The sequence below is a fragment of the Anomaloglossus baeobatrachus genome, chromosome 3 (assembly GCF_048569485.1).
Source record: "Anomaloglossus baeobatrachus isolate aAnoBae1 chromosome 3, aAnoBae1.hap1, whole genome shotgun sequence".
Classification (NCBI taxonomy): domain Eukaryota; kingdom Metazoa; phylum Chordata; class Amphibia; order Anura; family Aromobatidae; genus Anomaloglossus; species Anomaloglossus baeobatrachus.
This window is the reverse complement of record NC_134355.1, coordinates 665,675,887-665,702,966: the sequence shown is the minus strand read 5'-3', so window position 1 is coordinate 665,702,966 and position 27,080 is coordinate 665,675,887. Positions and strand designations below refer to the sequence as shown.

Below are 27,080 nucleotides of genomic sequence, written 5' to 3'. Positions count from 1 at the left end.
CTGCGGCTGAGGAGCCTGGCCTGCACCCGCTCACCCTGCCTCTCTCCCCGCTACCCGTGTTAGCTGCTGCCGCCCCGCCACTAGGCCCGCTACCTGTCCAACCGGTAGCGATACCCTGCCAACCCGCCCCGGCGGACCAACCGGCTGCAGACGCTCAGGACCCCCCTGAACCGCTCCCGTGGGAGCCGCTGAGACCGCGGTCCCTTAATGAAAATGTGCCAGAAGTCCCAGCACTGATTGCGCCAGACCCCGAGCCCGGGACCGTGGCATGGATGAAGGCCCGAGTGATGGAGTTCCACCAACGCCAGCAAAGTCAGATATATCTCATGATGGAGCAGTGGACTCATGAGGTGGAAATGCTGGTTGCAGCTGCCCCAATTTATGGGATGGGCGCAGATGTGACGGAGCCAACGGGTAACCCACGTCCCCATGTCCTACCAGGACCGGCCACTGCGACTGGGGGGCCCGGTCCTATCACGGCCCTCATATCGTCCCTACCATTATCCTTGGGGCGCCTCAGTGATAGCCAACCCGACCTACTGCCCCACGCTACCTTGGAAGGATGTGATGTGCTGGATACTGGAAGCCAGGAGGCTGCGGCAGATGGCGGCAACCCGCCTGACGCAGAGACAAGCGATAGTGACTCCAGTGACTCCAGCTCCGGTGCTGAGCCCACCCCTGGAAGTGAGGAGGCAAGTGAGCATCTCCGTTACGTGGGAGAACCGGTAGTCTATTACACCGCGCGTAATGGTGGGAACGGATACCGGGCACCCCTGTCACAGCAGGCATGTCACTGCATGTTTGATATGCTGGTGGCGGAGGATGGGGCCACCTCATCAGAGGACTCAGAGTGATTGCAGCGGAATACCGTTGTCCTTGTTCCCCGTTGGGACCCTCAGAGTGCAGTTTGAAAGTTAAAAGAATGAAAAAGAATAATATACCGTTAAAAAGTCATCTGATTTGCAACCTTGATTTGAAACCGGTTGTTGCCGGCAACTGGTCCCCGTTGGGACCCTCTTTACCATTTTGCATAAGGAACTCCTTATGAACAGGCCCGAGAACTAGCAGGGCAACCACAAACTAGTGGCATGTAAATAATGTTGTTGTGGCTTTCACCGTTACTGCCTCCGGAGAGGCAGATTGGAGGAAGGGCCCGCAGTGGAGCAGGCTCGGGCCCAGCCACCACCGGAACTGGTGGTGATCCTCTGGGGGTTTCAGGGGTTCCCCATGGACGTGGGTCCCCTGAAAAGGACAGAACCCGCTCGGGCAACTTGTGCTGGACTGGGGTCAAGGGGTGCTGCCCATTTGCTTAGGGGCAGCATCAGGGCCAAGTTGCTTGGGTGGGAGAGCGCGGAAGCCGTAACCGTTTGCAATGTTAAAGTAAGAGTACCTCCCGATGTGGGAAGATGTTATTATGCATGTGTTTTACCGTTTTTTCTATTTTTCAGTTGTGAAAATAAAACCGGTGATGGACGGGCAGCCCGCGGACGGTCTGCATTTTAACTAAGGGGGAATGTGGCGCCCTGGACAAGCCAGGGGCCACAGAGAACAACACCAACACACCCCACACTCCCAGCAGGCACACCGAAGTCAGAACACAAAACCCTTGTTGCCTTCCTCCAGGGGCTGATGTTCACACCAGGGGGTGGGCCAGGCGGTTGGCCCCGCCCACCGAGGAGTTCACAGTCCTGGAGGTGGGAAAACCAGGCAGAACAGTGTTGGTAGTGAAAGTGGAAGGAGGAAAAGTAGTGAGAGAGGAGAAAAGTGACAGCTAAGCAGCCTAAAGTTGGTCCGGGTGTGTGGCCCGGACAGATCAGCAAGGTTGGCAGACGGTGGTGACCGTCTGCAGGAGTGGCCGATTGGAGTCTACCGTAAGGACCGTGGACGGGCGGTGGCCCGGCAGTACCGGACCGGTACACAAAGAGAAGCCAGCACCATCTGGCAGGGGCTTACGGACCCCGGCAAGGCTAGGAGTCGCCGTGAATTTGCCAAATTCGTTAGTGAAGGGAACCTCCTGGGTTTCCCAACAGCCAAGTCCCGACAGGACAGAAGGCAACAGTCCAACCAAGTGATGGAGACACCGCCACCACCAAGGCAACCGTTTCTCAGGGCCAGAGCCTGTGGGCAAAAGGGGCTCCTCCGGCCCATATCCAAGCCGGGGAGCGGGTTACCGGTGGGAACCCATTGGAACCATCTACCGTACCTAGGTGCAGGGAAAGGCAGTCACCACCAACCTGCCGGGAGAAAACAGCACCGCAGCCGTCTGTGGGACCCGTCCATCCAGCTGTGTGTTTTACCGAGAACTGTGTCCTCATCATTGGCTGAGTGAGTACCACCGTGCCGTGCGGCACAGCGCTGCCCCTGCGACCCTGCACCTCGCCAGGCCCCATTACCCGCCTGCCATCCACCCCTATCCCCATCACCGGGCCCCGGGACAACAAACCTCCTACCCACGGAGGGGAGAACTAACAACAAAGCTGCTCCCTGTCACCGCTCCCGGGATCCCCGTCTCGAGCAGCGGTGGTGTCACTAATATCACCACAACCGTGGGTGGCGTCATGGACAATACTCAAAACCCCCACAATCAAAATCCCCCTTTTAACTCACGGGCGAGGAACGCCGCTCGAGTCCCTGGGATCCGGCCCACCGCTCGAGCCACCACCGAGCAGCAGCAGCCGCAGCGGCAGCCGGACCTGAGCAGTGGAAGAGCACAGCGTCCCCTCCTACGCCCGCGACACACCCACACTTCCTCTCTCATTATTTACTCATCTGGTATTGTATTGGCTCTCTCTGATCTGTACCATATTTATGTTAGTCCCATATTTGGTGACTATGTATTGCTGTATACTGTTCTCTGGTACTGTTATTTTTGAGCCTATGTGATTTGCTCCATCTGCATTATTTCATGAGGTTTTAGTGGTGATGTGCTAATCTGTTCATGGGTGGATCACTCCTTTGATCTTTCCCAGTTTTAAGTGTTCTTAATAATATTTCTCTGTGTTATTAATAAACTTTTTCACATTTTTTGCATACAACAAGGGACTCCTCTTGCTTCATTCTATTATTCTGGATTTTCCAGTACATGTTTGGTGTAGTTGTGCCCACTCTTTCCCATGTGTTGTGTTCTAAGTTCTATTTATGGGTTGGAACACACTTCCGTAATCTATTTATTTAAAGTGGTGCCATCCCTATTTGTTTCTTGATCTCCCTTTCTATGGTTTTTTACCATTGGGGACTTGTGTACACTATTATAGTCTGACTCAACTGTCTGATTTGGATTATATTTGCCTCACCATGGCTTATGATTTGGAAGCAAGAGAGGTGCTTTGGAACAATAAACTTTTTCACATTTTTTGCATGCAACAAGGGACTCCTCTTGCTTCATTCCATTATTCTGGATTTTCCAGTACATGTTTGGTGTAGTTTTGCCCACTCTTTCCCATGTGTTGTGTTCTCAACTCTAAAATCTGTGACTGCTGGATGAGAGACGTAGAAATCTCCTTACCTCCCAACATCAACAACGTTTTTTGATTAGCTGCAACATCATCACCACAAAATATTGTGTCTGTCCATCCAGGGGTGCAAATAGAGTGCGATGGGCCCCGATGCAAAATTTGGACCTGGACCCCCCTCCGGACGATAGTCAGATGTTTGGGCACCTGCAGCGTTCTAAATCCTATAGAGACTATGAATTGCCACCTTGCCCCTTCATTATGCAGTAACGTTCCAAATCCTGGTACATATTTATCCCATCCTGGTATATATGTCCCCAACCTGGTATACATGGCATATAAGGTCCCCATCCTGGCATATATTTATCCAATCCTGGGCCCATCCTGGTAATAATGTCGCTCATCCAGGGCCCATCCTGTTTATATATATATATATATATATATATATATATATATATATATATATATATATATATATATATATATAATATACATATGGTCCTCATCCTGGGCCCATCCTAGTATATATTTCTCCCATCATGGTATATATGTCCCCATCCTGGTATTTATTTTTGTCATCCTGGTATATATGGTCCGTATTCTGGTATAATGTAAAAATGCCTGGAAGCATGAATATTAAAAGACCTCCCATCCAGCAGTAACAGATTACTAACCTGGCTGATGAATCCAAATCCTGTGAATTGCTTCTTTCATCTCGATATAACATAAGATGAATACCTTCTCAATAGGCTGCAATCCTAGTACAAACACATAAATACATTGTCATTCTTGGCATATGTGAACACCAAAGAAATGGTGATATGAAGGGACAAGAGGGAAACCCTGACACTAGGGAAGGGAATGGCGGAGAACCCTGATGAAAGCCTACCACTTGCTCGTGGCTCCTCTGATGTCCCTAGATAAATTCCACAACTATACGCCAATTATGATTCGTAGGCACTAGCTAGCCTTAAAATAAGGCCAAGGTAGAGACTGGGTGGGATGAGCACTAGTCAACCCCTCCAAGTCCTAAAGAACACACAAGGGAGACAAACATATGAATACAAAAGAGACACTTATCTCCAAGATGACTTTAGGAAGACAGCAACACACAACATGTAATGACAGGAGATTTCAAGCTGACTGCTTGCAATCTGGACTGCTTAGAAGTGACTATCACTGACAACGAACAAAGGGGGAATGCAGAAATATATAGACACATGGAGAGGAGATAAGGACTTGTAGCTGAACTGCCAAGATATCTTCAGGATCCAAGAGGGAGAGAGTGAACCTTAACATGGAAAACACATAGAACACCATTCATATCAAAGAAGAGTGGAAAATCAAGGAGCAGTTTGTGCAGCTAATCGCAATGACCTTCTGCAGCCAGACACCAAAGGGTTGTCTGTCAAGTGTAAGATACCGGTGACACACATATACCATAAACATCGCCCAACAACATACTACTATACGATGTTTTCTACAAAACTGGTCATCTTTAATTAAATGGAATTGTAGCGCCCCTGAGCCATCAGGAGCTACAGGGAATTGCATCCTGTCAGGGATGCAGAGCCTAACCCCAGGGATCCAGTAGACCAGTGCCAGTAACACCAAAACATTCCTATAATCCCTGTTTTCTCCCCCCAAAACTGATGACGGGATAGGGCTGGACCCAATGGATGGTGACCTAGGGGTGGAACCAATCCAGTCCACTAGACGACAACCAGGAAAGAGGGGTCAGACAGTCACTAAGTGGAGGTGAAAGGAGACTGATGTAACGGTACTGATGGGAGAGTGTAGCAGTGACCTGACAGGCTTAGGCGTTGGTTGCCAAAGGAGTACGGTTGAGTACTCTCCGAACCATAGCACCGACGGGGTGCAGAGCCCTAGGTCAGGAAAACGTTCCAGGCAGACCTAATAAAAATCTGTATGGTGAGAGGACCATGGTAAAGTCCGGGGCACAGTAACAATGGGAGAGCCTGGGAATGAGAACAGAGATCTGACCCAACAGGGTTCAAGTTACCCGCTGTACAGACTAAGACTGAAAGACAACCAGGAGGGGACCCTAAGATGCTCCAAGCCACGGGGACCCACCAACCAGAGTCAAGTGAAGGGATTGAAAGCCACCAGGTCACCACACGGGCACTGGAACTAAGGTCGATCAGAGGTGAGGACCAGCCTCCATCGGGTTGCAAGCAAGATCTCTGTGAGTAAAGCACCAGTTACACTGCAATCCCTTGTGTGGCCTACCTTCTTTCCGCACCCCATCATCATTTATCCCCTGGGGCCTGGTCCTACTTGCGGAGGGCCGCAACAACCAGTCTGCCAATATCATCAGCCCCAGCAGTGAGATACTGTGCAGCGGCGGCTCCATCTATATAGCCGCAACCCGCAAGTGGCGACACGACAAAAACTTTATTATTAACCCCTGTAAATAATTCCCCTTTTAAAAGCGACTCCCCAGGGTCACGGAACCGGGCACCGGCCATTACACCCGTGACACTTCCCAGTGAAACCAGACCCGGACCCAGTACCCCATAGCCCTGAGGTACGACAGGCTCTGTTGTCAGGTTTGTATAACTTAATATGAGAGTAGCATGATATAGGGGCTAAGGCCCTGATTCTAGCAAAGTGACACTTACCGGTCTGCATATTGTCTTTTTGATATAATCACAGTTTTTTTCTGATGCAGATAATGCAGTGCTTGGAGTGCTGATCCCTGTATAACTCACCCCACACCACTGATTAGCAGCTTACTCTGTACATTGTTGAGTGACAAAAAGCTGCTAATCAGTGGTGGTAGAGGGGTTGCACAGAGCAGCAGGACTAGGAGGCACAAGACAACTAGTCCTGTAGTGATACTCATTTTCTGTAAAAACCCTGATTTTATTGAAATTGCAACACAGCCCCGTAAGTGACACATCTCTCGAATCCCAGGCTCAGGCCCTACATCATGCTGCTCTTTGATTACATAACAAAAACCTTGTGACAGATTCCCTTTACATCATTTTGGGATATGTTAATTCAAAAGGAAAAGTATGGAAGTACATAAGTGCCGGCTTAATTTATAGCTTCTTTCCTTTTTAGATGACATACTAGTTAATAGAAACGAGGCATGGGGATCTCAGCTAGATATATGGGGGGAACAGAAGATTTAACGTGTCCAATAAGTTTATTTTTGGCTGTTGACACATTAGATAGTTGTCAATCAAATGATAGCTCAGCCAACAGCTATCTCCCATGGTTCTCCAATACACAGGAGTGGTCGGCTTGGCCGAGTTTCCTTGGTTCTGCATGATCGTGCTACTGCTATATTCCTCTCGAAGTAACCTATTTCCTGGAGGAAAAAATAAATTGGATTTTTGATCATGCTTCAGGGAGAGTCGGGGATCCCATACGTATATTACACTTTTGGCTGATCCCATCAATATCGTGATCACAATTCCAGGATACTTCAGGCTATTGGTAATCGGCTTTTTACTGCTATTTCCCCAATTCTGAACACATGCATGACCAGCTGAGGGAGTATTCTCCGGTCGTGATGTCTGTGTTACCAAAACCCTTATCCTAAAATAAACACACGGACTGCATGCGACTTGGTTCAAAATGGCCACAGCAGCCTTTATTGCCTATTGTTCACAAACTAAGCACCTTAGGGACGCTGTCCAACGGGCGACCCAAAACAACACACAGATAACAATAGACAATGCCAATTACATGACCCTCCCGGGGGCAGGCCCAGTCCATAACTACTACTCCCCTTGTCCCTGGCCGCAACACACCGACCCAGAGACGAGGTGCCAATCACCCACGGATTGACACCCCCACACTTTGGCAGAACCCCGTGCCTGCCACATCCCGGAACCGAGAGCCACCATACCCAGACAATGACTCCCGGTCCAGTTACCAGTCACTTCCAACCTCTGGACCAGACCTACCCACCCCGCCGCTGTGACAAATAGCATCCCAACATCCCAAACCACGTCCCCCAGATGACAACACAAAAAAGGGAGGGTGGGCGGGGATCTCTTGGCGTCCGGAAGAAGAAGAGGAAGTAACCCCCTCCTCTCCCAGACTAACCCTTTCCCTACTCCTCCTCTTCCTCCCAAGCTAAAACCACCCCTTAGTGCCATATTAGGCCTGCCTACCAAACTGTCCCTATTAACCCCATCACTCCCTAACTCCCCCTTGGTCATGTCGCCCCTCCTCCCCAAGGGGGGATCCATGGCTTTCTTTCTCACCCTAAAGGAGTGTGCATATGTATAGTATGTGTGGGAACTATAACATATTGTCATAATTGGGCCTAACTTGGAATTTTCTTTAATAGTTTCCCAAATTGAAAAATCTTAATCATTGGTAGTATATAAGTAACAGTGGGCTATACAGTATTATACCCAGTGATTTATAGTTAATAATACTCTCTGAAAAATGGAACTGGACAATGTTAATGTCTAAACTCATTGCAAACTTCTTACTGGGTGATATTCTTGTCTTTTCTTAAGGAATGGAGTGAAGAAGCTGCAGAGAATGCTAGGAGGTGGGCCAACACATGCTCCTTGAAGCATAGTCCCCCAGAACAAAGAAGGACCAAAAGTGGGTAAAACAGTCCTGCTGAACCCCATACATTGCTGTGGTACTAAAGGGCCTCCAATTTATAGGCAGCTGAGTTTTAGGAAATAGACTAACGTACAGTTTTCTCAGGTGCAATCTAATATATAAAGCTGAGTGTGTGTGTGTGTGTGTGTGTGTGTGTGTGTATGTCCGCTAAGGGAATCCGCACCATCACATTTACAATCACGAAATTTTGCACAGACGGCTCATTGACCCAGGAAACATCGTAGACTATGTTTTGACAGGAAAATGTAATCCCGCGCTTTACAGTTAAGCGGGCTTTACACGCTACGAGATCGCTACAGCAATCTCGTTGGGGTCACGGATTTTGTGACGCACGTCCAGCCGCTATAGCGATCTCATTGTGTGTGACTCCTAGGAGCGATTTTGGATCATTGCAAAAACGTCCAAAATCGCTCCTCGCTGACATGGGGGTCCTCTCCCAATTATTGCTGCTTTCGCTTGGGCGAAGCTGACCCTTGTCCTTGCGGCAGCACACATCGCTACGTGTGATGCCGCAGGAACGAGGAACCTCTCCTTACCTACCACACGCCAGCAATGAGGAAGGAAGAAACTGGGCCGGATGTTCGTCCCGCTCATCTCCGCCCCTCCGCTTTGATTGGGTGGCCGCTTAGTGACGTCGCTGTGACACCGAGCGAACTGCCCCCTTAGAAAGGAGGCGGTTCGCCGGTCACAGCGACATCACCGAGCACGTAAGTTTGTGTGATGCTGTCGTAGCGATAATATTCGCTACGGCAGCGATCTTCACATATCGGCATAACGATAGAGGCGGGTGCTATCATGCTCGCCATCGCTAGCATCGGCTAATGATGTCACAGCGTGTAAAGCCACCCTTACTCTACAAAAACTTGCCTCCATTAAAGTGAATGGAGCTTGGAACTACAGGTTATTAATAGCAGCTGTGATTGGTGGCTAAAGGAACAAAGGAAATTGTTAGTATAAGAAGCTTATGTGTGAGGTAATAAGATGTAAGTGGGGAGATGGAAAGAGAGAGAGACAGAGAGAGATAGACAAACAGAGAGAGAGACAGAGACAGATGGGGAAAGAGACAGACAGAGACAGACAGGAAAAGAGACAGACCTGGAAAGAGACAGACGGGGAAAGAAACAGACTTGGAAAGAAACAGACGGGGAAAGAGACAGATGGGGAAAGAGACAGACCTGTAAAGAAACATAAGGGGAAAGAGAGAGATGGGGAAAGAGACAGACGTGGAAAGAGACAGACCTCAAAAGAGACAGACCTGGAAAGAGACAGATGGGGAAAGAGACAGACCTGGAAAAAGACAGACAGGGAAAGAAACAGAAATGGAAAGAAACAGATGGGGAAAGAGACAGATGGGGAAAGAGACAAATGGGGAAAGAGACAGACCTGGAAAGAGACACATGGGGAAAGAGACAGACCTGGAAAGAGACGAACCTGGAAAGAGACAGACAGGGCAAATGACAGACAGACACAGACATAGAGACAGACACAGAGATAGAGAGAGACAGACAAACACAGACACAGAGATAGCGAGTCAGATAGACACAGAGACACAGAGATAGAAAAAGATAGACTGATACAAAGACAGACAGAGAGATAGAAACAGACAGACAGAGACATAGACACAGACAGACAAGGAAAGAGACAGACAAAGAGACAGACAGACAGCGACACACAGACAGAGACTGGGAGAGAGACAGAGAGACAGTTACTATCCCGGGCAACGCCCGGGTACTACAGCTAGTATTACATAAATGTGAACTCCCCTAAAATCAGGAAAGAAACAATGTACAATACCCAAGTAGACAATAAGAAAAAGGAGTAATCTACAAGCACCTAAAGTGCAAAATTAAAGAAAGTAATACTGTACAATCCCATAAATCAAAAAATTAGGGAAAGGGGTAATTCACAATATAGAAGTAAAGAAAAAGGAGTATTATACAATAATAGAGTTGAAGATTATAAATAGAGTAATGTGCAAACCACCAAACAAATAATTAGGGAACGTGGTAATGTAGACTACGATAATCAGTGGCGTAACTTAACTCTTAAGCCCCAATGCAAAAGCTGCAATGAGGCCCCAAATTATTGCAAGTTTTTAACAGTGATCGTCCTTTCATATAGACCAAAGGGAGTTTTTGGACCCCAGACCCCATGGTCCAGGTGCCACTGAATTCTCTGCACCTATTGTAATTATGTCCCATAATACAAAAGATTAAGCAAAGAGGTAAAGTACAATCATTGACTACATTAGGAATGAGAGAACCCAAACTGTAAATTTTGTGGTTGACGCCGGACGCCTGGTGTTTGCATCTTGCACTTGAGTTCGTAATTAGGGAATTGGTCGTATGTTAACAGTTTGTTGAAAGGCTTGAACTGTCAGCTTTACCTTGCCTAGTTATGAAAAAGAGGGAATCCCAAGCCATTTTTTTTAATTAAATAATTTTTAAAAATAACGTGAGGTCCACTCTATTTTTGATAACCAGCCAAGGTAAAGCAGACAGCTGGAAGCTGGTATTATCAGGCTGTGAAGGCCCATGGATATTGTCCCCTTCCCAGCCTAAAAATAGCAGCCCGCAGATGTGCCAATTCTGGCTCTTTGTCAGGGTCTTCACAATTGCTCTGGTGCGGTGACAATCAGGATAATATTTTTGAGGTTGATGTCAGCTTTGAATTGACAGCTGACATCAAGCCCAGGCATTAGTAATGGAGAGGTATGTATCAGACACCCCTATTACTATCCCAGCAAGTGTAGCGTTAATAAAAACAAACACAGACACATGAAAGAAATGGTTTATGAAAATAAAGACTCCCCAAAACTCCCTCGTTCACCAACTTATTAACTTATTAATTAGAAAGAAATCCTGGAGAAGTTACAACTAAATTCAAAGAGTAATGTCCCATAACATTTATCGATTTCTATAGAGCTTCTCTCTGAGAATGTTCTCAGAATGACACTCCACAGGTCACTTGTACTCAGCGACAGATACAGAATTTCTTACGAGCTCATTGTGTGGGTTTTTTTAATTTTATACTTACCGGATAAATAATGGGGGGTGTCTGATAGCCCCTCTCCATTACTAACCCCTGAGCTTGATGCCAGCTGTAAATTTACAGCTGACATTAACCCCAAAAATATTACCCTGATTTCCACCATACCAGGGCAATCACAAATAGCCGAGCAAAGCACAAGAATTGGCTCATTTAATGGGTGCGCCACTTCTGGGGCAGCTGCAGGCTTATATATTCAGCCTGGGAGGGGCCAAATAATCATGGGCCTTCCCAGCCTGATAATACCAGCGAGAAATGAAGGAAAGCAATCCAGCTGAGTGACCAGGTGATTTATTCAGTGCAATACAGACATGGCATAGTCGTGGTTAACGCGTTTCTGGCTTAACGCCCTTATCATAACCATGATTAAGGGCGTTAAGCCAGAAACGCGTTAACCACGACTATGCCATGTCTGTATTGCACTGAATAAATCACCTGGTCACTCAGCTGGATCACTTTCCTTCATTTCTCATTGCTGCGGCCAGGGCAGGGCCGGATCCGTTTCTGAGGTGCGGTGAGGTCAGACGTGGGTGAGCTGGATTCCTTTACATGATAATACCAGCCCCAACTGTCTGCTTTAGCTGCACTGGTTATCAAAAATAGGGAGTAGCCCACATTATTGTTTTATTTTTTTTAAATAATTAGATAAACAGTGCAGGAATCCCTCTATTTTTGATAACCTTCCAAGGTAAAGCAGTCAGCTGAGGGTTGACTGCTTTTCCTCGCTAGCTTTCAAAAATAAGTGGGACCCAGCATGATTGTTTTTGCCTTTCCACTTTTGTTTGCAGAGCAATTGGCATGTTCCTATGCCCATTTTACTTCCTTTTTCAGCCACTAGACCTTACTACAACTATTTTTTAGCCATTTTGCAGCACAGAAAATCTGTCTCCATTGACTTATATGGAGTTTCAGGGTTTGGGGTCAAGTTATAGGTCACATCCGAGTCCCAAACCACCTTTTCACTAAAGGCCTGGCAAACCCTAATGGGTCCACTCATCTCTAATAATGTAAAATTCCCTAATAAAAAAGATTTGGGAATGTGGCAATGTACCAACCTCTATTATACAAGATTATGGAAAGGAGTAATGTGCAGTCTCCCCGATACAAAATATTAGAGATAGTCATAATGTGCATCCTCTAATGTACATTAGAGAAAATATAATGTGTTAACCCCGAAAATATACAGTAAGCTGTTGAGAAGATTTTGAGAAGAGGCAGGTTGTGTTGGGGACTTGAAACATGGTGGTTTCTTAAATAACGAAGTCTCCAAGACAATTACCTATAATATAACGTAGCTCCACTCTTCTGGTCAAGAAGACAACTCTTAAGCCCGCTTTACACGCTGCATTGTATCTTACAATGTGTCGGCGGGGTCACATCAAAAGTGACGCACATCCGGCATTGTAAGTACATTGCAGTGTATGACAGGTACGTGCGATTGCGATTAAATGTTAAAACGTTCATCGTATACACATCGTACCTTTCTCTAGAATTGCATGTCAGATTGTTCATCGTACCCGGGGTAGCACACATTGCAGTGTGTGACACCCCGGGAATGATGAACAGATCTTACCAGCGTCCTGCGGCTCCCGACCCACAATGCGCAAGGAAGTAGGTGGGCGGGATGTTTACGTCCCGCTTAGCTCCACCCCTCCGCTTCTATTGGCCGGCTGCCGTGTGATGTCGCTGTGAGGCCGAACGTCCCTCCCACTCCAGGAAGTGGACATTTGCCGCCCCCAGCGAGGTCGTATGGACGGGTAAGTACGTGTGACGGGCATTACTCTTATGTGTGGCACGTTCAACAACTTGAACGTGCCACACATACGGTGGGGGCGTTGCAAATCGCATACGAAATCGTATGCGAAATTGCAACGTGTAAAGCAGGCTTTAGATTATCTGGGCATGGATTACGCCAGAACATGGCTAAAATAATGTAAGTGCTCCTCATTACAGCACATTATACTGAGTGTTTTAATCTCTGTCCTCTAGGGTACAGCTGCGGGGAGAACATTTTCAAGGCCTCATATAACGCCACCTGGAATGAAGCAACTATGGCATTTTACAATGAATGTAAAGACTTTAAATTTGGATTTGGAGCAAAGACCCCTTTAGCGATCATTGGCCACTACACGCAGGTACCGTGCATTCTTTTACATCAGAAGATAATCACAATAATTATATTTATTCTGCTTTATAGGGGTTTCTTCACCAGAAATGGCTTAAAATAGATCATAAATGATAACCAATAATCAAGGGAGGTTTACGAGTCCACGATCTGAGATTTTCCTTTAGATATCATAGATTATTTTATTGCATACCCTATACATTCACCACATTAAATTAAAGAAATTGTCAGTATACATATAACACAAAGACATTTTTCAATTTTTTGTTTCTATTACACCGATGAGCTCTAACGGGTAAATTATTATTATTATTATTATTTATTTATAGAGCACCATTGATTCCATGGTGCTGTACATGAGAAGGGGGTTACATACAAAATACATATACAAGTTACAGTAGACAGACTAGTATAGAGGGAAGAGGGCCCTGCCCTTGCGGGCTTACATTCTATAGGATTATGGGGAGGAGACAGTAGGTGGGGTGTAGATGGGGCGGCAGCTCCGCACGGTGGTGGGGCGGCAGCCCCGCACGGTGGTGGGGCGGCAGCTCCGCACGGTGGTGGGGCGGCAGCTCCGCACGGTGGTGGGGCGGCAGCTCCGCACGGTGGTGGGGCAGTTTGGTCATTCAAGGTTATAGGCATTTCTGAACAGATGAGTCTTTAGGTTCCGTTTGAAGTTTGCAAGTGTAGTAGATAATCTGACGTGTTGAGGCAGTGAGTTCCAGAAGACTGGGGATGTTCGGGAGAAGTCTTGGAGGCGGTTGCATGAGGAGCGAATGAGAGAGGAGGATAGAAGGAGATCTTGGGAGGACCGGAGATTACGTTTTGGAGTGTAGCGAGAGATTAGTTCAGAGATATATGGAGGAGACAATTTGTGGATGGCTTTGTAAGTCAGTATTAGTAGTTTGAATTGGATACGATGGAAGATTGGGAGCCAGTGAAGGGACATGCAGAGAGGAGAAGCGGGGTGGTAGTGAGGCGAGAGGTGGATCAGTCGGGCAGCAGCATTAAGGATGGACTGGAGAGGGGCGAGCATGTTAGCAGGGAGACCACATAGGAGGATGTTGCAGTAGTCGAGGCGGGAGATTATGAGAGCATGCACTAGCATTTTTGTAGATTGAGAATTGATGAAGGGACGGATTCTGGAAATATTTTTGAGTTGAAGACGACAGGAGGTGGTGAGGGATTGAATGTGTGGTATGAAGGACAAGGCAGAGTCAAAGGTCACTCCGAGGCACCGAACTTTGGGTGCTGGGGAGAGCGTGATGTTATATATTGTAATAGATAGATCAGGTAGAGAGTGTAGGTGAGATGGAGGAAAGATGATCAGTTCAGTTTTGGCCACATTGAGCTTTAGGAAGCGAGAGGAGAAGAAGGAAGATATAGCAGATAGGCACTCTGGGATTCTGGACAGCAGAGATATGACATCTGGGCCAGAGAGGTAGATCTGAGTGTCATCGGCATATAGGTGGTACTGGAAGCCATGGGACTTTATGAGTTGTCCCAGGCCAAATGTATAGATAGAAAAAAGTAATGGTCCCAGGACAGAGCCTTGAGGGACACCAACAGAGAGGACAGGATGAAGAGGTTGTGTGGGAGTGGGAGACACTAAAAGTGCGGTTGGAGAGGTATGAAGAGATCCAAGAGAGGGTGAGGTCTCTGACACCAAGGGAAGAGAGGATCTGTAGTAGGAGGGAGTGGTCAACAGTGTCAAAAGCTGAGGATAGGTCTAGAAGTAGGAGTATAGAGAAGTGGTTGTTAGCTTTGGCAGTAAGTAAGTCATTTGTGATTTTTGTCAGGGCAGTTTCAGTGGAATGATGTGGACAGAAGCCGGACTGTAGGTTGTCAAAGTGACAGTTAGAGGAGAGGTGGGAGGAAATTTCAGCATGGACGTGCTGTTCCAGGAGTTTTGAGGCGAATGGGAGTAGCGATATGGGGCGATAGCTGGCAGCAGAGGTTGGGTCGAGGGAAGGTTTCTTTAGGATGGGTGTGACTGTTGCATGTTTAAAGGCAGAAGGGAAGGTACCAGTTGTTAAAGATAGGTTGAAGAGATGGGTTAAGGCTGGAATTAGGATAGTGGTGAGGTTGGGGAGGAGGTGGGTTGGGATGGGATCACGTGCGCAGGTTGTGAGGTGTGCTATTGAGAGAAGATGTGCAAGCTCTTCTTCGGTGATAGTGGAGAGGAAGTTTATGGGGGAGGAGCAGTGGTCTGTTATATAAAGCGGTTTTGGTGGTTGAGCAGAAAAGACTTGTCTGGTTTGGTCGATCTTTTATTTGAAATATGTGGCAAATTCTTCTGTGGAAATGAGGGAGGTTGGAGGGGGCAGTGGTGGGCGAAGGAGGGAGTTGAAAGTATTGAATAACTGTTTGGGGTTGTGTGTTAAAGAGGATATGAGGTTTCTGAAGTATTCCTGTTTAGCCGAGGTAAGGGCCAAGCGAAATGTGTGAATTGCATTTTTGAATGTGGTGAAGTCTTCCTGGGAGTGCGTTTTCTTCCAGCGCCGCTCTGCAGCCCTAGACACTTGCTGCAGTTTTTAAGTGAGGCTGTTGTGCCAGGGTTGTCTATTGATTTGTCTCACTCTGCCATGCACAAGAGGAGCAACTGAATCAATAGCTGATGTGAGAGTGGCGTTGTAGAAAGTGGTGGCACTGTTTGTGTCGTGCACTGAAGATATGGAGGACAGTGGTAGGATAGAGTCAGAAAGGGTGTGTATGTTGACGTGTGCGAGGTTTCTGCGCGGGTGTGATACGTGCTGGACAGGAGGGGCAGGTGAGGAGGACAGAGCAGAGAAGGTCAATAGATGGTGGTCAGATAAAGGGAGAGGGGAGGTAGTGAGGTTAGATAGAGAGCAGAGACGGGTGAAGATAAGGTCTAATGTGTGTCCATCTTTATGGGTGGCAGAGGTGGACCACTGAGATAAACCAAAAGATGAAGCAAGGGAGAGTAGTTTGTAGGCTGCTGACTGGCGGGTGTCAGTGGGGATGTTGAAGTCACCCATGATGATAGTGGGAATGTCAGCAGAGAGAAAGTGTAGAAGCCAGGCAGAGAACTGGTCGATAAAGTGGTAGGGCCCGGGGGTCTGTATATGATGGCCACTTGGAGGTTGGAAGGAGAATAGATGCGGACAGAGTGCACTTCAAAGGAAGGCAGGACAAGGGAGGGTAAGGGTGGGATTGGATTAAAGCTGCAGTTGTTAGAAAGAAGGAGGCCCACTCCTCCACCTTGTCTATTGCCAGGGCGAGGAGTATGGGTGAAGTGAAGGCCACCGTAGCATAGCGCAGCAGGGGAGGCAGTGTTGGATGGTGTCAGCCATGTTTCAGTGATGCCCAGAAAGGATAGGTTGCTAGAGGTAAAGAGGTCGTGAATGATGTGCAGTTTGTTACAGACCGAACGGGCATTCCACAGCGCTCCAGAGAGAGTGGGCGGCGGAGTGGGTGAGAGGGGGATGGGTTTTATATTGGAGAGGTTGCGGTAGTTACTAGTAAGGGTGGAGCGATAGGGGGGTGGTAGAGAGCAGTGTCCCATCTGGGGGGGTCCAGGATTGGGAGATATGTCACCAGCAGTGAGGAGAAGTAGAGAAAGGGAGAGCAGGTGGGAGAAGGAGAGTGGACGGCATGATCTGCGTGTTATTAAGCGAGACCTGAGATTTAGGATCAGGTCAGCAGATGAGGACAGGTGGGGAGGTAAAAGGGAAGGGGAGATGAATATTTGTTTGGCGAGTGCTGGCATTGGGGGATAGCGAAAGAGAGTGAGGAGGAGTGGAACAAAAACTGCGAGGGCATAGGTGAACATGGTGAGTTTAAGGTTTACATATGGGAATATGATAAAGTGTAGGGGAAAAAATGCAAGTGACAAACAGTTAAGAAGGTAACAATCACCTTCTGGTCACTTCTGGGACATTTCTGGAATATTTCTGATTGCCCACTTAGAAAATCCCACTTAACAAATCACAATCTAATGCAGGTTCCAGTTAGAAATGAACAAAATAAGCTGAACCCAGTAAATTAACAATTTCTAATTTGTTTTTTGAAATTTGCCTCTAGTGGTTCTTTATTTTTCACATTGCAGAAGGTTGAGTCAGTCAGAAAAGGCTGACATGCAGATATCACATAGAATAGCATGGCCAATCAGAGAGGACTAGGAAACCTGTACGATAGGGAAAAAATGGGATGTAGGAGCCATTTGCTGATGAATTTGGACAGTGAGGGGATGTCACAGCTCACAGCTTAGCCATAGGAATAGGTAGAGAAAAGCCATAAAACACTGAATAAACTGTTAAGTGAGTGACAGCTCAACTGTCACAGTTCGACTGTGTGGATCATTTTGTATTTTAAAATGTTCTGCTATGCGTCTTGTGCACTTTCTGACAGGTTGTCCTTCAGCACTAGAGTTCACACTGGTTTTGGGAGGTGCCTTCACAGATGCGCCTCATTTCTAGTGATTGCTCTGTTTCTTTACTGGGCTTGCTCTTCCTGTGCTTCGCCAGTCATATTTCCCATTTGCTCAGTGGGCTCTTGGCTCCTTTTTGGTGCAAGTGTTCTGATCTTGGCTTCTGACCTCGGATCTCTTCCTGACCACATCTCTGTCTATTCCCTGAACCTCATACGTTACCTGCCAGCTTCTGGTCTCGGACCTCTTCCTGACCATGTCTCTGTCTGCTCCCTGAACCTTATGCGTTACCTTCCGGCTTCTGACCTTGGACCTCAGACCTCTTCCTGACCACGTCTCTATCTGCTCCCTGAATCTTATATACTACCTCCTGGCTTGTGATCCCGGCTTGCCTGACTACCCTTCTATTCCTACTGCTCGTAGTGTCCAGCATCACATCAACAAGGAAGAAGATTATTCTGTAAGGAAAAGAGAAAAATGTCTTACACATTTTTCAGGGCAAATGGAGGGTTTGGAGAATTGTAGATTCTGTGAAAATTCATCTAAGTTGATTAATTTGAAAATTGAAAAATGTGATCATGCCTAACCTCAATATTTCATGACAGCTCTATAACATAGCTCCTGACTGCTCTGATGCTAGAGGGACTGTTCTAATTATGGGGGTTGACCTGGGAAGTCAGGGCTGTGTCCCAGCCTAATCTCACTTTGTGCAATGCTGTAATGCCTGCCTGGAACCACAGGCTCCGACTCACTGTAATGGATAGCAGCTCACAAAGCAGGACCCTGAGAACCCTGACACCCTTTAACCCCTACACAGGGATTTGGAATTACATAGGGCTCTGGAGATCACCTGTGATTGGCTGCAGTCCGATGAGAGTAGTAGGTAGACAGGGAATGCAGAACAGGGACAAAATCAGGCAGACAAGGACATAATCAGAAAATCAGGCAAAGGTCAAATCCGGATCAGGTAGCGAGGTACAAAAATGGCAGGCAGGAGGGTAGTCAGATAATAGGCAGAGGTCAAAACATAGGGATTACAAAACAGAACAGGAACCAGGAAGAAGGAATTCAGAACTATCTCTGGCAGTGAACAGCAGACAGGAGGGGGAATAAGAAGGGTTTGGTATCTTTCCATTGGCTGTAGCTTAATGGTGGTAACTTCAGAAGGAAAACACACCAATGGTACTGCAGATCCCAGGAAAACCCAGCTTAGTGGATGAGCAGAGCCTGTGCCCACCAGATCCACTGGTACCGACTCCTCTCCTATCACCAGCACTATCTATAGTGGGAACACGGTGCCGCTTGGTGATCGGGGGCAACTCTAAAGCATTCAATTAAATAAGCAATTCCTTTTTTTAACTGTGATCTGGTCTCATCAGGTTTTGAAGCCCCATTGTGCAGCATTGCAGGCAGCAGCAAAACTTTTCAGCCACAAAAGTCACATATGGGAAAAAAAAGTCACAGACAGATTGTACAGGCACATAGATGTTCATGTGTATATAACACAGCTTTTTATGTACCTGTACACTAGAGGGAAAATAAGAGTCACATAGATTTTTTTTTACTATAAACCACTGCTACACTACTCAACTAATTTTTTTATGTGTCCCCAGAGAGGGGACCCCGGTTGTTGGGAAGATGTGGTGCATGAAGGAAGGAGGAGGAGGTGTGATTTGTTGATTTCTCTATATTCTGCTTATAAATATGGATTCTTTTTCAGCTTGTCTGGGCCACCTCATGGGAGATCGGATGTGCAGTAGCAAGATGTCCTGGAAAAGAATATGAATATTTCTATGTGTGCCAGCAATGCCCAGCGTAAGTGAGAAATAATAAGAATATTTATAGACAAACCTCTTGAGGGATGTCCAATATAAGAAAATGTGTATTTAATGTTAGCACAACAATTGTAACAATCCACAGTAGAAAAAAAACACACACAAAAGTCTTCTTTGCTGCCCATGAATTTGCTTTCTCTTATTTTTATTATTATTATTATTATTATTATTATTATTATTATTATTATGTCTTCTTTGCTGCCCATGAATTTGTTTTCTCTTATTTTTATTATTATTATTATTATTATCTTTTATTTTTAGAGCACCATTGATTCCATGGTGCTGTATATATGAAAAGGGGTTACATACAAAATACAAATATGAATTACACTGAACAGACTCACATTGACAGAATGGTACAAAGCGGAAAAGACCCTGCCCTTGTGGAAATTCTCCAGGATTATAGGTGGAATCAGTAGATGGGGGGGTTGCGGGAGCTTTATTGGTGATGAGATGGCAAAGCGATCATTGCATGTTGTAGCTTTCTTGAATAGATTGGTTTACAGATTCTGTTTGAAGCTTCCGAATGTTTTGGATAATCAGATGTTTTGGGGCACAGAATTTCAGAAGACGTGAGGATGCTCGCAGTTCATTGTTAGTAGTTTGAACTGGATACGTAGACATATGCAAAGGGGAGAATTGGAAGAGTAGTGAGAAGATAGGTGGATTAGTCGGGCTGCAGAATTAAGGATGGACGGGAGAGCTGCGAGACTGTGAACAGTAAGGCAATAGAGGAGGATGTTGCAGTAGTTGAGGTAGGAGATGATAAGGGCATGCACTAACATTTTCGTAGATTGAGGGTTGAGGATATGACAGATTCTGGAAATATTTTTCGTTGGAGGTGGCAAGAACTTGGATGTGCAGTTTTAAGTACAGGGAAGAGTCCAATGTTACTCTGAGGCAGTGCCTTCCAGTACATGGGAAAGTGTGATGTTATTTATTGTGATAGACCGGGTAAGGGGGTTAAGTGAGATGGAGGAAAGATGATTTGCTCCTTTTTGCCCACTTTAAGTTTTAGGTAACGAGAGGAGAGGAAGAGAGATTTGGCTGATAGACACTTTGGGATTCGGAAAAGAAGAGGTGATATCTGGGTCAGAACAGTAGATCTGAGTGTCATCTGCATATAGGTGGTACCGGAAGTCATGGGACTTTTTGAGTTGTCCCGGACAAGCTGTATAGCTAGAGGAGAGTAAGGGTCTCAAGACAGAGCCTTGAGAGACACCGACAGAGAAAGGGTAGGATGAGGATGTAGCGTAGTAGGGAGGAGACAGTAAATGTGTGGTTAATGAGGTATGAGAAGATCCAGAAGAGAACAAGGTCTGTTATATCGAGGGAATTGAGAATCTTTAGTAGGAGAGAGTGGTCGACTGTATCAGGACAGGTCAAGAAGGAGGAGTATAGAGTATTTTCTGTTAGCTTTGGCAGTAAGTGAAATGCTGGGAACAGAAAACAAATTGTAAGTTGTCAAAGTGGGAGTTAAATAGGAGGTGTGATAAAAGTCCAGAATGGACATGCTGTTCCAGTTTAGAGGAGAAGGGGGGGATAACTTTACGTAGAGGTTGGAAAGAGGGTTTCTTCAGGGCATGAGTGATTGTGCCATGTTAGAAAGCAGAAGGCAAGACACCAGCAGTTAATGAAAGCTTGAAGGGTGGGTTAGGCCTTGGTGATGAGGTTGGGGAGGAGGTGCAGATGAGAGATTTTTTTACTGGACATGCAGATAAATGATATTGCAAATTGCTATAAAAGTAGCAAAACGCAAAGTAAGCAGCTGACTAAAAACATTTAGCTAAGTCATTTACAGATACGTTTATCATCATTTTTTTATTATTTTGTTACTTTTTCCAATTTCGCACCACAACATTCAACAGGACTCAGCCCAATCCTTCACTAGTTCCATCTGACTTAAGGTGTAACAGTATGTCTTATGTCAGGTAAAAGTGTGCGAAGAGGGATCAGCAGCTTTGTCTTCAAGAACAGCTGGTGCCAGCAGTGTTATACAGCCAGCACTTGCTTCCAACAGCAGCAACCAGAGCTCACTCTGACACCAGTTTTCCACTGTCAATCTCATCGTCTGGACATCACAACCACTGGGGGGGCCACATAGACACATAAAGCAGAAACGCCTCCATAGAAAGTATCAGAAATGTATGCTTTTATTGCAAACCTGGTCACCCTGGGCCATTTATCTCAAGATTTTTTGAGCCAAGGAGAAAGTTAGAAAGGACACATATGTCCTAGTGCATAAGAATATGATGGTTAGTGTCAATGGCTAGCATCTGCTCTACACTTACAGTAAAGCTCTGTTTGCTTATTCCTATCATATGTTAATTTTTTACAGTCAGTAATATATTTACTTTTACCATGTTTCAGGGGAAATATCGGCTCTGGTAATTGCCCGTACAGACCTGGACAGACATGCGGAGACTGTCCTAATAATTGTGAAGACGGCTTGTGCAGTAAGTATGAACATTCTAGGAAACATTTCTAATTTATTGAGGTCAATTAGTGTAAAAAACACATTAAAGCCAGTTTTTAACCCCTATCTGACTTAAAGGGTAACAGTACGTCTTATGTCAGGTGCAAGTATGTGGCGAGGGATCAGCAGCTTTGTCTTCTCCAAGAACAGCTGGTGCCACCAGTGTTATACAGCCAGCACTTGCTTCCAACAGCAGCAACCAGAGATCACTTTGTCACCACCGTTTCCGCTGTCAATCTCATGGTCTGGACATTCTCTCTGATGTCATTTTTCCTAAATGCTACAATACTGAAACAGTGAATTATATAGAACACATGATCAAATCAGGTTCACAAAAAAATAGTGAAAATAAAAAGTTTTAATTTATCAAAATATTACATCATTTAACCAGGATGGTATAAAAAAAAATTAAAATAGAAAAAATGCTGGTGTTTGTTTGCTGCTACTCTTCTCAAAAAATTCAATACAAAGCTTTTAAAACATCCTATGTACAAATAAAAACTAGATGACAAAATACGAGTCCTCACAAAGCCCCACCGAGGAAAAGCTAAAAGTTCCGATTCTGAAAATGGCCACGCAAACCCTTATATGTATTTTAATTTTTCATCGCTTAAAGTAGTTGTCTCACATACAAAGTACATTGTAATCAATTAGATCTTACAATAAAAGTAAGGTCCACATTTGGATGTGTTAAAAAAAAATGGTTCATTTGCGGAGATAACCATATATACAGTATTTGTCCCTGCTGAGTACTGTGGAATGGCCATGTCTGACATCATACCACATCTCCTGGGCAGGGGAGGACACAAAAGTGTAAAAAGACATTACAGCTGTCATGGGGGGTGGTATTGACAGACCCTGGGTTTCTAAGCTGGTCCTAAGAATGGGGTCCTTACGCTCACCCTCCCCCCGGGGGTACCCTTGAAGGTAGGGAGGCCCGAATCCCCGACCTGGTTCTGTCTTGTGTCCATGCCCTGACTTTACTCCCCATCAAGCCTGGGAGGAGGCTAGAAACCCAGTAACAGAACCCCCACAAAAAGGACATGTAAAAGGGAGAACAAAACCTCATACATACTGCACTCAAACCAAAAGGAGAGACAATAAGTGTACTTGGGGAATAAAGAAATGGGTAGGGAAAAACTCACGACAGGGGAACGTTCACACCATGCAACAAAGCAACTGTTGTTCATCATGCACTGAGAACCACAGAGACTGAGATCGCTGATGCTATCTTCAGCGGCCTCCTGCTACACTACCCAGCCTTAAATAGGAAGAAACTGTAACCCCTGCCTGAAGCTACAAACACAGACTGGCTGTAAAGGGAGGCTAGAGAAAAGCCACTCACAAACCAGGACCCCGAGAGCTCTTCAACCCTTTAACCCGTTTTTAAATTTGGAAATACACAGAGCCCAGAGATCACCCCCTGTGGTAGGCTGTGGTTTGTGGTAGTCAGGCAGGGCCAAAAACCAAGAAATGCTAAACAATAACAGAATCGGCAGGCAAGGGCATAGTGAGGAGACAAAGCAGAGGTCAAATCCGGAACTGGCAGCAAGGTACAAAAACGATAGGCAGGAGGGTAGTAAAAAAACAAGCAAAGGTCAGCGCACAGAACTCAAAATACAAATAGCACAGGATCCAGTAGTACAGAATCTCAGATATCTGGCAGTGGTCAGATGACAGGAGGCGGAATATGAAGGGTGTGGTGTCTTCCCATTGGCTGCAGCTGAATGATGTTAAACTTCAGCTAGAAGACACACGCCACCTACAGTCATCCAGTGGTACTGCAGGTCCCAGCCTAGTGGATGAGCGGAGCCTGCACACAGCAGAGCCACTGGCACCGACTCCTCTCCCATCACCATCCACAGAAGGCTCCATCCTCGTCAGGTGAATTGACAGGGCGCATGAAGCTATTCCCTGCCCTAGGGTCCTCGTACCCCGCTCTACTCTGGCCCCTGCCCGGAGATGGCACAAGGCCGCCAGCTGCCCTCCTTGGCAGTTCCGTTCCCCTTGTCATGATCTTCTGCGACCAGGATTCCAGCTCCTACCAGGCCCAGACCAATGTCTGCCACCTAGTAGTTCCAAGGAGCCCTGCTCCTGACCTCCTCACACTTTCACCTCCAACGCTACTTCTCAACCGAACTGCTCCTGACACTCCTGACCCCTTCTTAACCAAACCCCCAAGTGGGTGGCCCCATTCCACTCAGGCCATCCACCAGTGTGTCTGGTGGGTGCGGCGCAGAGTGTTCCCAGGATTTTATTTAGCTGTTCTTGGCAACACCATTTGCTAGGGACCCGTAACCAAGGAGGAGATGGATATTGTACAGAAGGGCAGATTGCACAATACCCTGTGATGTCCTGATAGGCCAGGGCATCACACTGACATGCTGTATATAAGAGCCCAGGCCGCTGTGTAGAACGTAAAAATCACTTTACAATACTCACCTAATGCGTGGTGCAGATTGGTCGGATGGGTGTCTCCATTTTCCGGGTGCGGCGCCTCCTCTTTCGACCATCTTTGTCCTCCTTCTTCTGAAGCCTGGGTGCATGACGCGTCCTACGTCATCCACACTAGCCGACATTGAGGTCCTGCGCAGGTGCACTTTGATCTGCCCTGAGCAGGGCAGATCAAAGTATTGTAGTGCACATGTGCGGGACCTCAATGCTGGCTATTGTTGATGACGTAGGGACGTGTCATCCACACTAGCTTCAGAAGAAAAAGACAAAGATGGCCGAAAGAGGAGGCTCCGGTACCGGAGAACGGAGTCACCCATCCGACCAGTCTGCACCGCACCACCCCCTTAGGTGAGTATCAAGTGATTTTTACATTCTACACAGCGGCCTGGGTTCTTATATACAGCATGTTAGAATGGTGTATATAAGAGCCCACTGGTGGTGGCCGCAGCTTATAGGCCCCAAATCTGGTGACAGGTTCCCTTTAAAGTAGGAAGAGAACAGTAGAGAATTTTAATTAATGTATATTAGAAAAGAGATTAGATTATTATATTAAATAGAGATTTAGGATTAAACCTGTGAATCAGTTTTAGTTTCGGACCTCCCCTTTAATAATTTCTAATTATTACTCATTCACAATTTTGATTCATTACTAATTTTGAGATTAATCATAACTGGAGACAAGCGAGGCGATTTGCATAGAATTAAATTAATTTGCGTGTTTCCCCCCCGAAAATATCTGGATCCTCGTAAATCTGAATTTTTTAGTGAATTCATTCTCACTAATCCAGCAAAACAACAGCCAATCACTATTTTTATGGATTCTGGATTCCTTTATTGGTCAATAAGGGTTTGAAAAAATAAATAAAAATTAAGCATAAACTTTTTTTTTTTTTATTCGCAGAGAATAAGGGCAGAGAAGCACAGTACTCCGACTAAAGGCAACTGTGCATGGGATTTTACTCAGCTAGACTTTAATCTCTTTTTTTCTCCTCTTTCTTTTTAGATAATCCTTGTCTAACAGAGAATGTGTATAGCAACTGCAATAAATTGACAAACTACTGCACGATGATGAAAAATGTAGCAGACGGATGCGGCGCATCATGTACCTGCAAAGACAAAATTTTCTATAGTGAGTCCGATTAACATTTTGATTCCACTTTGAGTAAATTAAAAAAAGCAAATATACACCAGACTGATGGAGTCATTATTAGTATTATAAAATGTCTGCGGTGCCTACAGTTACACAAACCGTGTATATTTGTGAAAGACATTTGCCTTTAATTCCATCTGAAAGGATAAATAGTACCTGATGTGGGAATATTGATGGTAAAACAGTAGATAGGACTAAAATGTCCAGTGGCGCCCCTGAGAGTTCAGTTACCACCGAGGTACTGCACCTCACTCAGAGGTGTGGAATCTAGGGATGATGAAATAACCTATTATTCGCTTCGACGGATATCCAACGAATACCTTGCCGCTATTCGAGTATTCGCGAATATTCGACCCCAAATGTAAGTCTTTGGGAAACTCGAATAATTTTACGTTGAACCTGTCGGTGAGCTGTGGTGACTGAGGAAAAGGCTGAAATCAATGGGAAAAGGCTGAAACAGTGGGGCACAGCCTGTAGAAGGTGCCTGACTGCATTTCTGGTGTCTTGGAATAACGTGGTCAGAGCAGCACGTGGCGTTTACGTAGTCGCCAGAACAGCTCTCAAACCAAAGTAAAAGAGGGGAAATTGCTAAGAAACAGTTTCTAGTGCCTAACCACTGTAATAAAACGTCAAATCAAACCCCACCTCCCAAAAAAAACACTTTAGCATATGTTCACACGTTTCGTTTTTTACATTTTTCCTTCTTTTACGAAAAGAAGGTTTCTTTTTCTTTTTACAAAAGCGCTGTAACTTATACATTATATTGGTGTCTGTCTCACACCCTTTTTTTTGGGACATATTTGACAGCACTTTAAAAGGTCAGCTACAATGTGCCTGTTGGGATGCTGGCCTTGCCCTCCTACTCCTCCACCAGCACCACCGGCTCCTGTGGCCTTCTACTCAAATGGAGGAAGGGCCACTGGCTGTCCTCAAATCTCAGACTTCTTAGGGCTCTCAGGTGGGTCCTGTAACATACATTGGGGAGGGAAGGCAGTCATTTGTAGTTTTCTGCGTCCCCTATATCATTAGTGTGAAAGTTTGAATACTACTCCATAACACTTTACAGTGCTATTGCCAATGTGGCCATTTGAATGTTGCCCTTGCCCTCCTCCTCCACCAACACCACCGGCTCCAACACCACCGGCTCCAGTGGCCCTCTATTCAAATTCTATTCAAATTATTCAGTAATGTCTGTTTTATGGACAAATGAACGCCATGCTGGAACATTGAAGCTGATGTCGTTCATGATTGCATCTGACCAAAAGCAGGTTGGGAGCAGGAGGCATCATCGCCTGCAGAATAGACCACAGTTTGTGAAGCATGCAGCACCGTGGAAGTGGCAGTTGTTTCACTCTGGAACTCAGGCTTTATTCCACTAGCTAACACCGAGGATTTAAAAAAATTCAGTTTCCGCAAGGGGGAATGGTTCAAACACCATGTAGCACAGCATCAGAAGTTATTCCCAACAGCTTATTTTTAGAAATTGGTAGGATTTGCAACAGGGCATACAGTACATGCCCAAGAGTTTAATAA

General features: G+C 45.9%; 1 protein-coding gene across 1 annotated transcript in view; it reads left to right on the top strand.

Moving 5' to 3' along the window:
• LOC142295735 (serotriflin-like) overlaps positions 1 to 25,573 on the top strand; it is a 38,657-nt gene extending 13,084 nt beyond the window's left edge. Inside the window, exons 4-8 of the mRNA XM_075338826.1 lie at positions 7,955 to 8,045; positions 13,107 to 13,252; positions 19,353 to 19,447; positions 21,838 to 21,923; positions 25,401 to 25,573. Coding sequence (XP_075194941.1) covers positions 7,955 to 8,045; positions 13,107 to 13,252; positions 19,353 to 19,447; positions 21,838 to 21,923; positions 25,401 to 25,540 — 558 coding nt within the window. The 3' untranslated portion in view covers positions 25,541 to 25,573. The remainder of the gene's footprint in view (positions 1 to 7,954; positions 8,046 to 13,106; positions 13,253 to 19,352; positions 19,448 to 21,837; positions 21,924 to 25,400) is intronic.
• Positions 25,574 to 27,080: the final 1,507 nt, after the last annotated feature.